This window comes from Microtus oregoni, unplaced genomic scaffold, assembly GCF_018167655.1.
Source record: "Microtus oregoni isolate MIOR12 unplaced genomic scaffold, Mior012 000007F_ref0000211, whole genome shotgun sequence".
Classification (NCBI taxonomy): Eukaryota; Metazoa; Chordata; class Mammalia; order Rodentia; family Cricetidae; genus Microtus; species Microtus oregoni.
This window is the reverse complement of record NW_024543066.1, coordinates 21445585-21458995: the sequence shown is the minus strand read 5'-3', so window position 1 is coordinate 21458995 and position 13411 is coordinate 21445585. Positions and strand designations below refer to the sequence as shown.

Genomic DNA, 13411 nt, shown 5'->3' with positions numbered 1-13411 from the left:
TTATAGTTTCCACTATACTGCTTGTGAATGCACACTGGAGCCCTCCTGCAATCAGCTCTATCAGGAGGTCCTCCTGGGGTCCCTAAGCAGAGCACTGTATTTACTGTAGTTAACTGGTGATTTATAATCACATGTGATCTTATAGGTTCTTCCTCACGCGCAACTGAGAGAATTCAGCACTGTGATCCTAACCCCATTTTTTTTTTCATTTTGTCACACAATTTTATCCGGTTCAGTGACTTGAGAGATTTCACGTATTGCATCACAGAACTGACCGTATCTCAGTCTTTTTTTAAAAATTGTATCTTGGAACTGGAGAGATGGCTCAGAGGTTAAGAGCACTGGCTGCTCTTGCAAAGGTCCTGAATTCAATTCCCAGCAACCACATGGTGGCTCACAACCATCTGTACTGAGATCGGGTGCCCTCTTCTGGCATGTGGGCATACATGGAGGCAGAACATTATATACATAATAAATTTTTTAAAAAAATTTATAATTGTATTTTAAAGTCTTAAAGCATTAATATTCTAAGTATTATGCATACACCACAGCATATAATTAAATATTAAAAATAATTCTAAACCAGATTGCTGGCACACACCTTTAATCCCAGCACTCAAGAGGCAGAGGCAGGCAGACCTCTGTGAATTTGAGGTCAGCCTAGCTCCAGAAAAGCCAGGACTACATAGAGAGTCCCTGTCTCAAACAAAACAAAAATGAAACTTAATCATGGAACAATTTACTGGAGATGCTAAGAAATACTTAGACTTCTAAAACTGAAAAGGAAGCTAAAAGACTATGGATCTACCTTCACCATTCTGCAAGTGATGATACTAAGAATCAAGGGGTAAAAGGAACTGTCCCTAAGGTCCCTCTCTTCCACTCTAAACAGTTCTGCACCTATTTTAAACACAAGGCAATATTCCAGGTGTTAGGCATAAGACAGGAAATAATCTAAATAATGCCTTTGCTTTCATGAGACGTATTAGAGCTGAGGAAGAACACTCCAGAGGAGCAAGCAGCGGGATGCTGAAGACACGATCATCTTGACATCAATAGCTAGCAGGACCAGAATAGATCTAAGGCAGAAAGGGCCTCCATGGAGATTCAGGGGTCAGGTCAAACATACCAAACTGAGTTCAACTCTAAGAGATGGCATTGGGAGGTTGTGATCACGGAAGTCAGAGTCCAAATTCTAAAATTTATTTCCTTTAAGCCAGAAAAAAAGAGTAGAAACTATCTAAAGGAAGCATTCCCTATCTTCAAATACTCAGTCTACCTTCAGTTATACTAAGCTCGTTCTGCTTTTAGCATCATTGTTTAGCCTTTCTTGTTTCCTTAAGATGTGACGCTGGTCAGTTGCTCTTCATTCTTCCGTCTTCCTGTAAAAACTGACGGTCCTGTAGCTCTGGTGTCACTACAAGACCATACGTGAGCTGGGAACTAAGCTGAGACTTATAAACAGAGAGACAGAGACACAGAGAGAGAGAGACACACGGGTCATCCTTGATACAAGAATGCCAAATGCCCGGGGCGTACTACACTACTATACTTCCCCTTTTTTGTTTTTTTTTTGAATATAGTCTTTGAGAGTTCCGTGAGCCTGTTCCACTATGGCCTGTCCCTGGGGATTGTAAGGTATTCCTGTCTTATGAAGGATGTCATAACTGTCACAGAACAATTGAAAGCCTTTACTGATATAAGCTGGTCTGTGCACCCAGAGAATAGGTCTCTCCTGCCAAAAGACTGCAGTGGGCTGCAAGGCTGTACAAAAGACTAGCAGAAGCAAAGGCTGGTGATAATCATTATAATTTAGAGGGGCTTTGGCTAACTGCTGTTAGACTAATTTAAGACATTTACAACCTTCAGGTTGAGCAGAACGGAACTCCAGGAGGCAGGCTCGCTGCTCCAGAACCGCAGAAGGGGCCCCACTTAAACAATCTTTTAGGGAATTTGGGCGTAGCTTTTCTCTCTTAAACTTTCTGCTGAGTGGGGGTGCAGCATCCTTGGGGGTATTTCACAGTGACCCTTCAGGGGGGTCCTGGTTCACAAAAATCCCTAGACTCAAACCCCAAAGTCAAGATACCTTTTATGCTGGCTTATCTTCGCAGCCCATATAATAAAATGTCTGTGTATATATTACTTTTTGTATATATTACTATTTTAAAAAACTTTAATTCCAGTACCCTGCTTCTAAAAGAACTACTAATCCGTGCACAGAATAACCGGCACCCATTTTCAATCTGTCCTCACCCATCACTCTCTTGCTCACTGCTGGCCAGTCTTCCGAGGGCACTCTCCCCATGTCTCCCCAATTCCCGACATCCCAGCGGGGCCTCCACTTGTAAAAACCCACCAGTTCCATTCTGCGCTCTACTCGCTAGCACTACAGGAACTAGACTGAAAACTTAAAAACATATACACAGAGAGACAGAGACAGACAGCTGGGGTCACGGAGCCATCCTTGAGACAAGAGAGCCAAAAATACCCCCTTTTTATCCATCTCTCAGCGTTCCCTAAGTTCCCGATCCCACTGGGGCCTCCACTTGTAAAATCCTAAACAGTCCTGTAAAATCCCAATGGTCCTGTAGCTCCTGTGTCCCCGTGTCCGTGTCTCTGTCTGTGTGTGCGTGTGATTTTAAATTCATCTAGTCTCTCACAACTGCTCCTCTACACGCACCCTCACACACTCTTCCCACTTCACGTAGCAAACATGACCTCTGTACATTTTAAATCTTAACTACTTTTAAATCTATCCACAACCTTTAGTGCAGTGCTTCTCAGCCTTCCTAATCTACGACCCTTTAATACAGTCCCTCATGTTGTAGTGAGCCCCAATTATAAAATTACTTTCGTTACTACTTCATAACTGTAATTTTGCTATTGCTATGAACTGTAATGCAAATATCTAATCTGCAGGATATCTTGATAAGTGACCCCTATGAGAGGTCATTGGGCCACCAAAGGGGTCGTGACCCATAGGTTGAGAACTGCTTCTTTAGTGGCTTCCTACAGTTCTGAGGCTAAAAAAGCCAAAAATCCTATAACTGATCTTGAATCCCTACAGTCTTTGGCTTTATATAACATCTCCAGCTTCCTTTGTTTGATATGGTTTGTCTACCCACGCACTTCACTTACATTGGTCTTCGTCTATTTTCTAGAATACTTCGTGCTCCCTTCCACCACAGGGCTTTCCCAGTGCTCTTGATTTTCTCACCGTGGTGGAAAGCATAATGACTTCAGGATGCTCAGGGCCTAATACCTACAACCCATGAATCAGTTACTCTGGATGCAAGGGGCTTTGTGGACAGGACTAAGACAAGCATGGGATGGGGAGGTTATGTTGGATTACCTGGTATGCTCAGAATAACCAAAAGGGCTTTTACAAAAAATATAAGTAAAAGGGTCAGAGTGAGAGGAAGTGATGCAGCAGCAGAAGGAAGAAAACTGAAGATACTGCACAGATGAAGGAGGGGCCCACAAAGGAATATAGGCAGACTGTTGAAACTATAAAAGGTCAGGACATCAATCCATCCCTATGCTCCGAGGAGTGTACCCTGTTGGCACCTTCCTGACTTTCCCCACTTTTGACCTCTACAACTTTAAGATACTACATTTCTGTTGTTTTAAGTCCCTGAGTTTGCAGTAGGTTGTCACAATGGCAACAGAAACTAAAACACCCAAATTTCACCAGTAAAATCTATATTCTTCTGGTCTCAGGCCTTTTGGTGCCCCCTTACACACTCTAAAAGTATCCCACATCACTAATTAGTCATGTATCTTCTGCTAGACTGGAGCTCCAAAGGCTACGAGTCACACTGAGTCCTTTAGCCTAAGTACAGAGTGATGTACCTGGCTCGGGGCAGGCGCCCATGAACTCTGAGGCCAGGAAATGCACAAAGACTCACACTGTGCTCCTGCAATCAAGAGTGCCCTTCTGGCAGCCAACCTGGCCAATGTTTTGCCAGCCATCTGCTTGGTACTAAATAAGTCTTTTGTTCTGAAGGCCTGGGCATTTCTTTAATTTAAAGATTTCCCTCCCACCCCACCCCCTTTTTAATTTATCCAACAGTGGAGGGATTGGGGCACCAACCCAGCCACAAAACCTTTGAACTACAATCTGTCCTGTCTGCAAAATGTGCTGGGGTAAAAGTGGTGCAGAACTTGTGGGAGTGGACAACCTATGACTGGTCCAACTTGAGACCCATTTCACAAGAGGGAAGTCACACCTGACACTGCCTGGAGGGCCAGGAACCACAGTTTGGATTGCCCAGAGGGCTAGGACAGAACCAGATATGACTGACGAATCATAGTGCTATACCATAGACCGAAGCCGAGCACAAGCATCATCAGAGATGCTTCATTCAGCAACTGATGGAAACAGATGCAGAGACCTACAGCCAACCATTAGGCGAAGCTCAGAGAATCCTGTGGAAGAGGGTAAGAAAGGACTGTAGGAGAGGGAGGCGTCAAAGACGCAAGAAAATGGCCCACAGAATAAACCAAGCAGGACTCATATGGACTCACAGAGACTGAACCAACAATCAGGGAGCCTGTATGGGTCTGACTCAGGTCCTCTGCATATGTGTTATGGTTGTGTAGCTCAGTCTTCTTGTGGAACTTCTTAACAGTGGGTCTTTGACTCTTTTGCCTGCTCTTGGGACCCTTTCTTTCTAGTGAGCTGATTAATCCAGCCGTGATATGAGGGTTTGTGCCTATTCTTATTATAACTAGATAAGCCAAGTTTGATTGATATATCCAGGAGGATATGCCTTTTTCTGATGGGAAAGGAAAAAGAGTGAATCTGAGGGAAGGACTGGGAGGAGAAGAGGGAGGGGAAACTGCATTGGGGTGCAATATAAAAGAATCAATTTTTTAAAATGTACTCATTTCCTTCCTGGAAATCTACTGGGCAGATGTGAATCTGCCATCTTCTTCTAGCCTTCATGTGCTTTCTGCTGCATTCTGTGCAGCTCTCTCTTGCTGACCGTCAATTTGATTGGGGGAGTGGAACATTTCCCCCCCTTGCTTTATAAAACTGGAGGTGAACCCCAGGACCGTATGCATACTAACCAATACTCTACCACTGAGCACCCCAGCTCTCTCTTTAGAGATAGTCTAAGCTGCTCAGGCTGGTCTTTAACTTACTCTGTTGCCCAGGCAGACTTTGGCCTCAAGAGTTTCCTGCCTCATCCTCCTGAGTACCTGTCTCCAGACCCAACTTACTGGATCAAATCTCAGACCATGTATCTGAGAATTTCAACCGTTAACTACTATTATGAAAACCAAATATTTCTAGATGATCTTTAACAGTTGGGTACTGTTTTGTGGGTTTTCCTTCTGTGCCCTCTAAAATAAATCACACAATTTGCTCTACCAGCTCAGTTTTATGGATCGCCAAGTTACTGGCCACAGCGCTGGCCGCCTGCCTTCTTGCTGGGTAAGCCCTTTGCCATGTGCTCGCTGTGCCTGGCTACCTCAGCTGCCTCTGTAAGTGTGTGGGAAGATATGCAAGAATCTGATGGAGATCTTCAAAGTTTCAAATGACTTGAGGGGAGGGGGCTTGAGGGAGACAAGGTCTCACACTGTGTAGCCCTGGTTGACCTGGATGGAACTCATATGATCTGTCAGCCTCTGGCTCCAAGTGTTAGGAGACTTGTTTTTTAATATATAAATTTATTTTTGTTTTATGTTCATTGTTGTTTTACCTGCATGTATGTCTGTGTGAGGTATCAAGCCCTGAAACTGGAGTTACAGACGGGTGTGAGCTGAAGTATGGGTGCTGGGAATTGAACCTGGGACCTCTGGAAGAGAAGCCAAGTGTTCTTAACCCCTGAGCCATCTCTCCAGCCCCTGTTTTAAACACTTTTTTTTTTCATTTGTTATTCTCATTCATGAAAATACAGTCTAAATTCCATGACTGGGGGATGTCCACGTTAGCTTTTAAAAAGAATTAACAATTGATGTTCTAAAGAAAGGAACTCAGAGTGTCCTATACATCATGCTAGTGTACGTATATTCAGCCCCTGAAGGATGCCCGGCCTTGGTAAACATTTCCTGAATCAATACAAAAAAAAAAATGAATCTGAACACGCTATTTTAAACATTCAACCTCCACAGGGAGATCACACATTATTGTAGATTATTTATAAAATAGAAAGATGAAAGAACCAAAACAAAATAGAAGCAGAGGCTTATACTAACAGTTCAAGTGATGGGAGAAAACAGGACCCTAAAGAGGAAGATTCTTAAGATTCCTACTGAATCAAAACCCTGCAGGGCTATGGGAACAACTCAGCAGAGGAGCGCTGGTCTAGCATGCATGAGGTCCTGGGTTCAAACACGAGAACTGTGAAGAAGAAAAGCCAACTAATCAACTTTTCTAAAGTATTAACACAAGGGCCGGGGAGACGACTAAGCCATGAAGAACATATGTTGCTCATGCAGAGGACCCAGGTTCTATGTCCAGCGCCCACATGGTGGCTCACAACCACTTATAATCACAGTTCCAGAGGACCCGACACCCTCTTCTACCTTCTGAAGGCAGCATTCTTGGTTTCACATGGGATATGTTCATACACATCAAAGAAACATGAAAAAATATTAACACACAAAAATGAAATTCAAACTTGAAAGGGTTATATACACCTATAATCTGAGTTACTCAGGGTGTGAGGGGGAAGGAAATGGGTTCTAGGAAAGCTTGGGCTACACAGTGAAACCTCATTTAAAAAATAAGTAAACAAAGGAAAATGAATTTTAATATCTCTAGAGTAATCATCTTTTGGGGTTTTGTTTTGTTTTGTTTTTGTTTTTTTGTTGAGACATGTTTTTCTCCACGTAACAATCCTAGCTGTCCTGGAACTAGCTCTGTAGAAGCAGGCTGGCCTTGAACTCACGGAGATCTACCTACTTCTGCCTCTCAAGTGCTGGGACTAAAGGCATGCACCACTACCACCAGACTGTTTCATCAATTCTAGACTCTACATTTTAAAATACATGAAGAAAAGGTCAAACTAAAACATCCAAGTTCAATTAAGTCAAAAATTTTAAATTCAAGCAAAATTTGATAACTACAAAATATATAAAGTATATATATATATTTATATTTATAATATAAATATATAAAGTATATACCAAAAGGTCCTATAAGGAAAATTCAAGGGCTACAAGGAGAGAAGGAGAAAGCAGCATATTCAAGTGTTATCGCAGGAAAAGCTCATGAGAGTGAGAAGTGCCTCTGCCTAGGGAAAAGTGGCGCAGACTTAAGACAAATCCCCTGGCAGGACTGCAAAGAGGCATTAGTGCTGGGATAAGACATAGGAGTAAAGGCCATCCCTCTACTTCCCCATTTTTAAAACAGAAAATTTACAAATGTTTAAGCATTTGTCTGCCTGAACTACATGTCTACTGAATCCCAATCTGATATATGGAGAAGAAATGTCCATATCCTTTCAACAAGCAGTTTGGACTGAGCCCCAAGTCGCTGTACAGAGATTTGGAGCCCATGGGGGAAGAGGGAAGGGGAAGGTCATCATACAGTCCTGGCGGGGGGGGGGGGGGGGATAATCCTTTGTCCTAACAGTCAAAAATCTCTTGCCCAATCACAGTTCAGATAACAGGCACACAGTGCACGCACCTCCCGTTCTTCCATTGCCAATCTGTACCGCAGGCTGAAGACTTCCTTCATTTTGCAATAAATGAGGCAAATGATAATAAATGCTTGGCACTTGAAGGGATTTTTTGCTTGTCAACTCCTTTAGTAGCTTTATGGTATTATCTGAAACACAGAAAGACAATTAAGTGACCCTTACCTTACAGAAGCCTCTGATTTTCTCTCTTGAAGACCAGCAAACGCTTACGAGAATTACAAATAAGTGAGCTCTAAATGTGTCATCTACATATGAAATCAACCGGAAATGCAATGGCCACCACCAAATTTCACTCTCCTGTCATATATGTAGCCCAGGCTGGCCTCAAATCTGCTACGAAGCCATCTCAATCCCAGGCATGTGCCACTGTTCCAGGCTACCCTTCATTTCCATCATGCATTAACATTTCACCAAACTTTTATACAGAAATATTTCTCCACAAAAAAAAAAAATGTGAACTGCTGAAGCAGAAAATGCTCAGCACCTGTCAATCTTCAAGCGGCTTCAGTTTTCATCTAGGGGAACCAATGACTCACTGAATAGGCTACGGAGTAAAAGCTTCTGCTAATTACACATATTGCTTTGAATTTTCATCAAATTGAAATTTCACTTTCTAAACAAGGGAGTTAGTAGGAAGGACTTGTGACCACACCACCGTTAAAATTATAACAAGAGGGCTGGAGAGATGGCTCAGCAGTCAAAAGTGCCTGCAGGTCTTCCAGAGGACTGAGTCCCAGCACCTAGTCCTGGGAGATTTGATACCCTCCTCTGGCTTCCTTGGGCACGCATATGGTACACGGACATACATGCAGGGGAAAAAAAACACCCATACCAAACTCACATACATAATATCATACATGAAATGAAAGGTGAATCTCACGTGTAAAGAAATCCATGTTATCACATCCTATTCCTACCTAGCGACCAGAAACAGCTTGAATGATGCTTAAATGTCAGTCATGGTATAATCATTGCTCTAGACATTCAGCAGAATCAAAGGCCTTGAAACAGCCCGTCCTGTGACTCAGGCATTTCCTCTCGATGGTTGTGGCTTTTACGCATTCAACAAACACTTAATTGCTTTCTGTCTTGTTCCAGGAATGGTGCCACATGTCTGAAAATCACCGGTCAGCAAAACATAATCTAATGAAGATCACAGGGGCTGCCAGAAATACAACCAATTGATACACAGAAATGTTTCTCACAGAGCTGTGATTTGGAGGAGAAAAAATGACCCAGGAAAACATTCATTTGCTAATTATAGAAGGAAATGCTTAATTTGCTGTGGTTATGATTAGCATATTTCGCTATTAAAGTGTTTTACCCAGGGTGGTGAGTACACAGCTCTAATCCTGAGCACTAGGGCGGCCAAAACAGGACTTGCAGTCTCAGGTCAGTCTGTGCTACGGAGGAGCTCTTATCCCAGTAAAATAAAATTTTAATGTAGATAGCATTTTGAAGAAGGTCAGACATTGTGGTGTGAAGCTTTTATCCCGGTGCTCTAGAGGCAGAGGCAGGCAAATCTCTGTGAGTTTGAGACCAGCCTGGTCTACATAGCAAGTCCCAAGACAACCAGAGCTACAGAGAACTGTCTTAAACAAACAAAAAACGATAATGTAAAAATGCTCAAGAGTATAATTTCAAGAAAATATTTTGAAAAACATGTATAAGAAAGACTAAAAGAAAACAAAAATGTTGTTAATAGAAATTGTTAGACACAGGCTTCTGGCTGATTGAACTGGAGCCTTCTGTAATCAAAAACGCTCTAGTGACAAAATACACATGCGCCCTCAGGAGGAGAGGGAGAAACACGAAACTCTGAAAACGAGGTCAGGTGTTGATATCAAGATGAAAGACATCCCTGCCTGGCTCTGTTTGGAGTACACGAAGCTGAATTTAAAATACCAGCCTGGAAAGAGCAATGGGGGCTGGCGCACTGAAATAAACACCAAACAAATGGATTATCAGAGGCAAAAAGCACCACACAAGAGAAGCGGTGTTCCTCTGACTGACCAGAAGACCCCAGGAGAGGCCCAGACACTTCCCAAGTATGCACGATGATAAGCCACGTTTCTTCCTGATTATCAAACAGAAGCAAGAGCAAGGACTGCTCCAGCAGCTCATAGATTTCCTCAGAGGCCATCTAAGGTCTAACACTGGCTATATCATAAGCATACTGAAATAAAAGTTAAAATCCATTTTTTTTTATTTTTAAAACATTTATTTAGGGGGTGGGGAGTCAGGGGACAATGGGGGAAACTGATTCATTCTGTATACTATGTGGGACCTGGGGATTGAACCCAGGGCTGTTAGGCTTGGCATCAAGCTTTCTTTAACCACTGAGCCATCTTGCCAGCCCAAAAGTTAAAATTTAATCTCCTTACGAATGCTTTCAAAAGATACAGTCTTTTCACTATTACTGATGAAAGGCGCACAACCGACATAACAGTGTCTGTCGTAATCAAATTCAGCAATTAATAAAAACGCATTTATAATTCACCAGAAGAGCAAATTTTGTGTGATTTTTTTTTCTGAGAAAGGCAATACATGCTGACTGGCATGTTCACAGAACTCTCCAGTCACACACTCTGTAAAGCCCCTTGAACGTACACTACTTCTAAAGTACCTGAGAATGTATTCAGTGCAGCCTTACTTCCATTAGTTACTGCTCCTACGCGGCGAAACTGCTGGACAATGGTGTTCAACTCAGAAGAGCGCTGAGATATCCTATGTTCAGCTATGCGAAGACGTTCTTTTAAAGCAAGAAATTCTCGTTGATAAGCAATTAGTTTTTCTAGAAGCAAGACAAAAAAAATCATTAGTATGATTTGTCTTTTAGTGTATTCTTTAAAAAAATAATAACAACACACTTCTACAGTCTAAGGCAGTAGGCTAGGCACGACCCTGGAGAACCTACTTCTGCCAGCTTACTAACCCAACGTACTCTCTAACACGTTCTAAATGCTTATCCTTCTACCCACAGATGAGTATAGTTCTCCCTCATCAAAGAAGCTTTTTTTTTTTTCAGCAGAAGGAAAACTATTACAGATCCACAACTGGTCAAAATGCCAATGTATGAGGGAAATTTTGCAAGCCCCTCACCCCCAGATAACTAACTATAGGCAGTCAATGGCTGGTGAGGGATGGAGAACCAGTTTTCTGCAGGGATGAACACCATGATAGGTTATCCAACCCCAGATAGTCAGCCATAAGGACAAGTAGGAATACATTTAGGTCCTTGTGGTCACATAGAAGCCTAGGGTAACCAGGAATGCTAAACACACAGGGCTATCGCTGTATAGCCTGTGTTCAGCCCAGAAATTGGGAGCAGATTTGATTAACAGCCTGGTGACCTTTCTGTGTGGCCAGACCATACCAAATCTTCCCCTAGACCCTTGAATTTGTCTGTCTCAGTCAATCTGTAATATGCTATTCTCCCCACCCCCACCCTGCTGTATCTTGAGCTTGTTCTTTTAGTTGTTCTACAGAACCCATCTTTATGAAAGATGTCACTTGTTCTTTGCAGAGAGTGTCGATGTAGTCATGTCTTCAGCTTTGCTGTGCAAATGGGATTGAGTTAATTATCACCAGGAAGCTTCTTCACAAATGTGTGTGGTAAATATGCTTAAAATAAACTACTTGAGGTCAGACTCTCAAAGTCTGCACCAGCACTGGCTACTGAGTCATGATGACCCAAACTGCCTTCTTGCTTTCCTCGGACCATGACTCTACTGACCATGGTGGCCACAGAGAACCCTGTAAATACACAGATGAGCAACACAAAACAGACACAGCAGGCTGTAAATCCACACATATAAACATGTATACAACATATGTCGCAGTAATCATCAAAGAAGCAGAGGACGTGAATCTGAGATGGGGCTGGGGAAGGCAAAGGAGCCATTGAAGGAAGGAGGTGGAGGGGTGAAAGTATTATAAATTGTGGGACCCAGAGCAGCCTGGCCACATATGGGGCCCAGGCCGCACAGCTGCCATAGCAGGTAGCACCGGGTTCCAGGTGTCATAAGCTGGCACTACAGGAACAGACCATCCAAAGGAAATTCCTAAGATTTCAACCCTTGTAGATAGGATCACCTGCTAGCACACATCCATCGCTTTTCACTAGGACACCCCTAAACAAATGTCAGTCAGGGATCCTGAACCTTAGAAATCCCTCACCCCCACCTTTGCTACTATAAAAACCCAACCCCAACTGAGCTGGGGTCACTCCAACACGTTGGGCACACAGAGGGTCCAAGTTTGCAAACTTGTGTAAGAATAAAGGCTCTGGCCCGGCGGTGGTGGCGCACACCTTTAATCCCAGCACTTGGGAGGCAGAGGCAGGCAGATCTCTGTGAGTTCAAGGCTAGCCTGGTCTAGAGCTAGTTCCTGGACAGGAACCAAAAAAAAAAAAACTACGGAGAAACCCTGTCTCGAAAATCAAAAAAAAAAAAAAAAAAAAAAAAAAAGAAGAAGAAGAAGAAGAAGAAGAAGAAGAAGAAGAAGAAAGGCTCTTTGCTTCTATATACAGGACTCGGTCTGCTAGTTGGTTTTGGGGAAACTCCATTTTATTTATGGCATAACATAAATAAAATACTCATGTATAAAGTTTGCAAAATAAAATCTTAAACTAAAAAATAAATTATCTGTGCAAATGTTTTCAAGGTTTGAAGAAGTACACTTCTAAAAATAAACTAATAGAACTGCAAGAACAGAGACATAAAGTCCATATTCTGCAAGAAAATGCTCACCACACTAGAACTAAAAATCAAAACGGGTCCTCACTTGTTGAACTGCAGAGCTCCTACTAACTTAGGAACTAAAAGAATGTGATCACTCTATGGAGCTGCACAGTGAAGCCCTGTCTGAAAGAGGAGGAACAAGAGGAGGAGGAATGGGGAGGAAGGGGAGGAGGAAGAAAAGGAAAGGAAGAAGGGGAGGAGGAAGAAAAGAAGGAAGGGAAAAGGGGAGATAGGAGGAAAAAAGGAGGAGGAAGAAGGAGGAAGAGAAAGAGGAAGAGGAAGAAGAGTCAACGTCACCCCCACACCCTGTAAAGCTGGTGCTAAAAACCTGTGAAAGCACTGATCACTGCCCCTCATTCAGGGACACACAGGAAACTCTTAAGAAGTCTGGGGCAGGGTAATTAGCTGGCACATGCCCTACTTTCCTGACACTGAGAAGCAAAGCAACGCAAGCATCTGTATCCCCTCCCCCAGCACGCACACGCGCACACACACACACACACACACACACACACACACACACACACAAACAGAAGCCTGCTGTAGAAAGGACAGAAATCAGCAGGTACTGTGTGACCAGGAAAGGCTTTTAAGGAAGTTCACAGTGCCTCTGTGTCCCATTTACTGATGCAGATGACGCGGTTTAATGAAACTTCAAACTATACATTCGTGGCATAGTTTTTTGTGTAAATTTGTAAGGAAAAAAAAATGCTAAGATATCATTCACAAATACAAAAGTAGAAAAAGTTGAGGTCCCAGCTTCTCAGAAGGCTGAAGTAGAAGGTTTACTGGAGGCCAGGAATCTAAAAAACAACAACCTGGCAACAGAGCAAGATCGCAGCTCAGAAACAGAGAACCATCAGAGAACCATGATCAATAACGTTGTAATGGTTATCGCAGGAGACAAGATTTATGAACAAAAACGACTGAGGTAAATTGGCAAGGCAGGGGGATAGAAATCACCTCTTACTCCTGAACAGGAGAACCCAGTCCTGTCCAACAGCTCTCCCCTAAGCT

At 42.8% G+C, this 13411-nt stretch overlaps 1 protein-coding gene across 2 annotated transcripts in view; it reads right to left on the bottom strand.

The window, feature by feature from the left end:
- Mgat4a (alpha-1,3-mannosyl-glycoprotein 4-beta-N-acetylglucosaminyltransferase A) overlaps positions 1-13411 on the bottom strand; it is a 91323-nt gene that overhangs the window by 40774 nt on the left and 37138 nt on the right. Inside the window, exons 3-4 of one of the 2 annotated variants that reach the window (XM_041656528.1) lie at positions 10279-10446; positions 7640-7780 (exon numbers count right to left, since the gene is read on the bottom strand). In XM_041656528.1, coding sequence (XP_041512462.1) covers positions 7640-7780; positions 10279-10446 — 309 coding nt within the window. The remainder of the gene's footprint in view (positions 1-7639; positions 7781-10278; positions 10447-13411) is intronic. The other variant, XM_041656529.1, reaches the window with a different exon arrangement.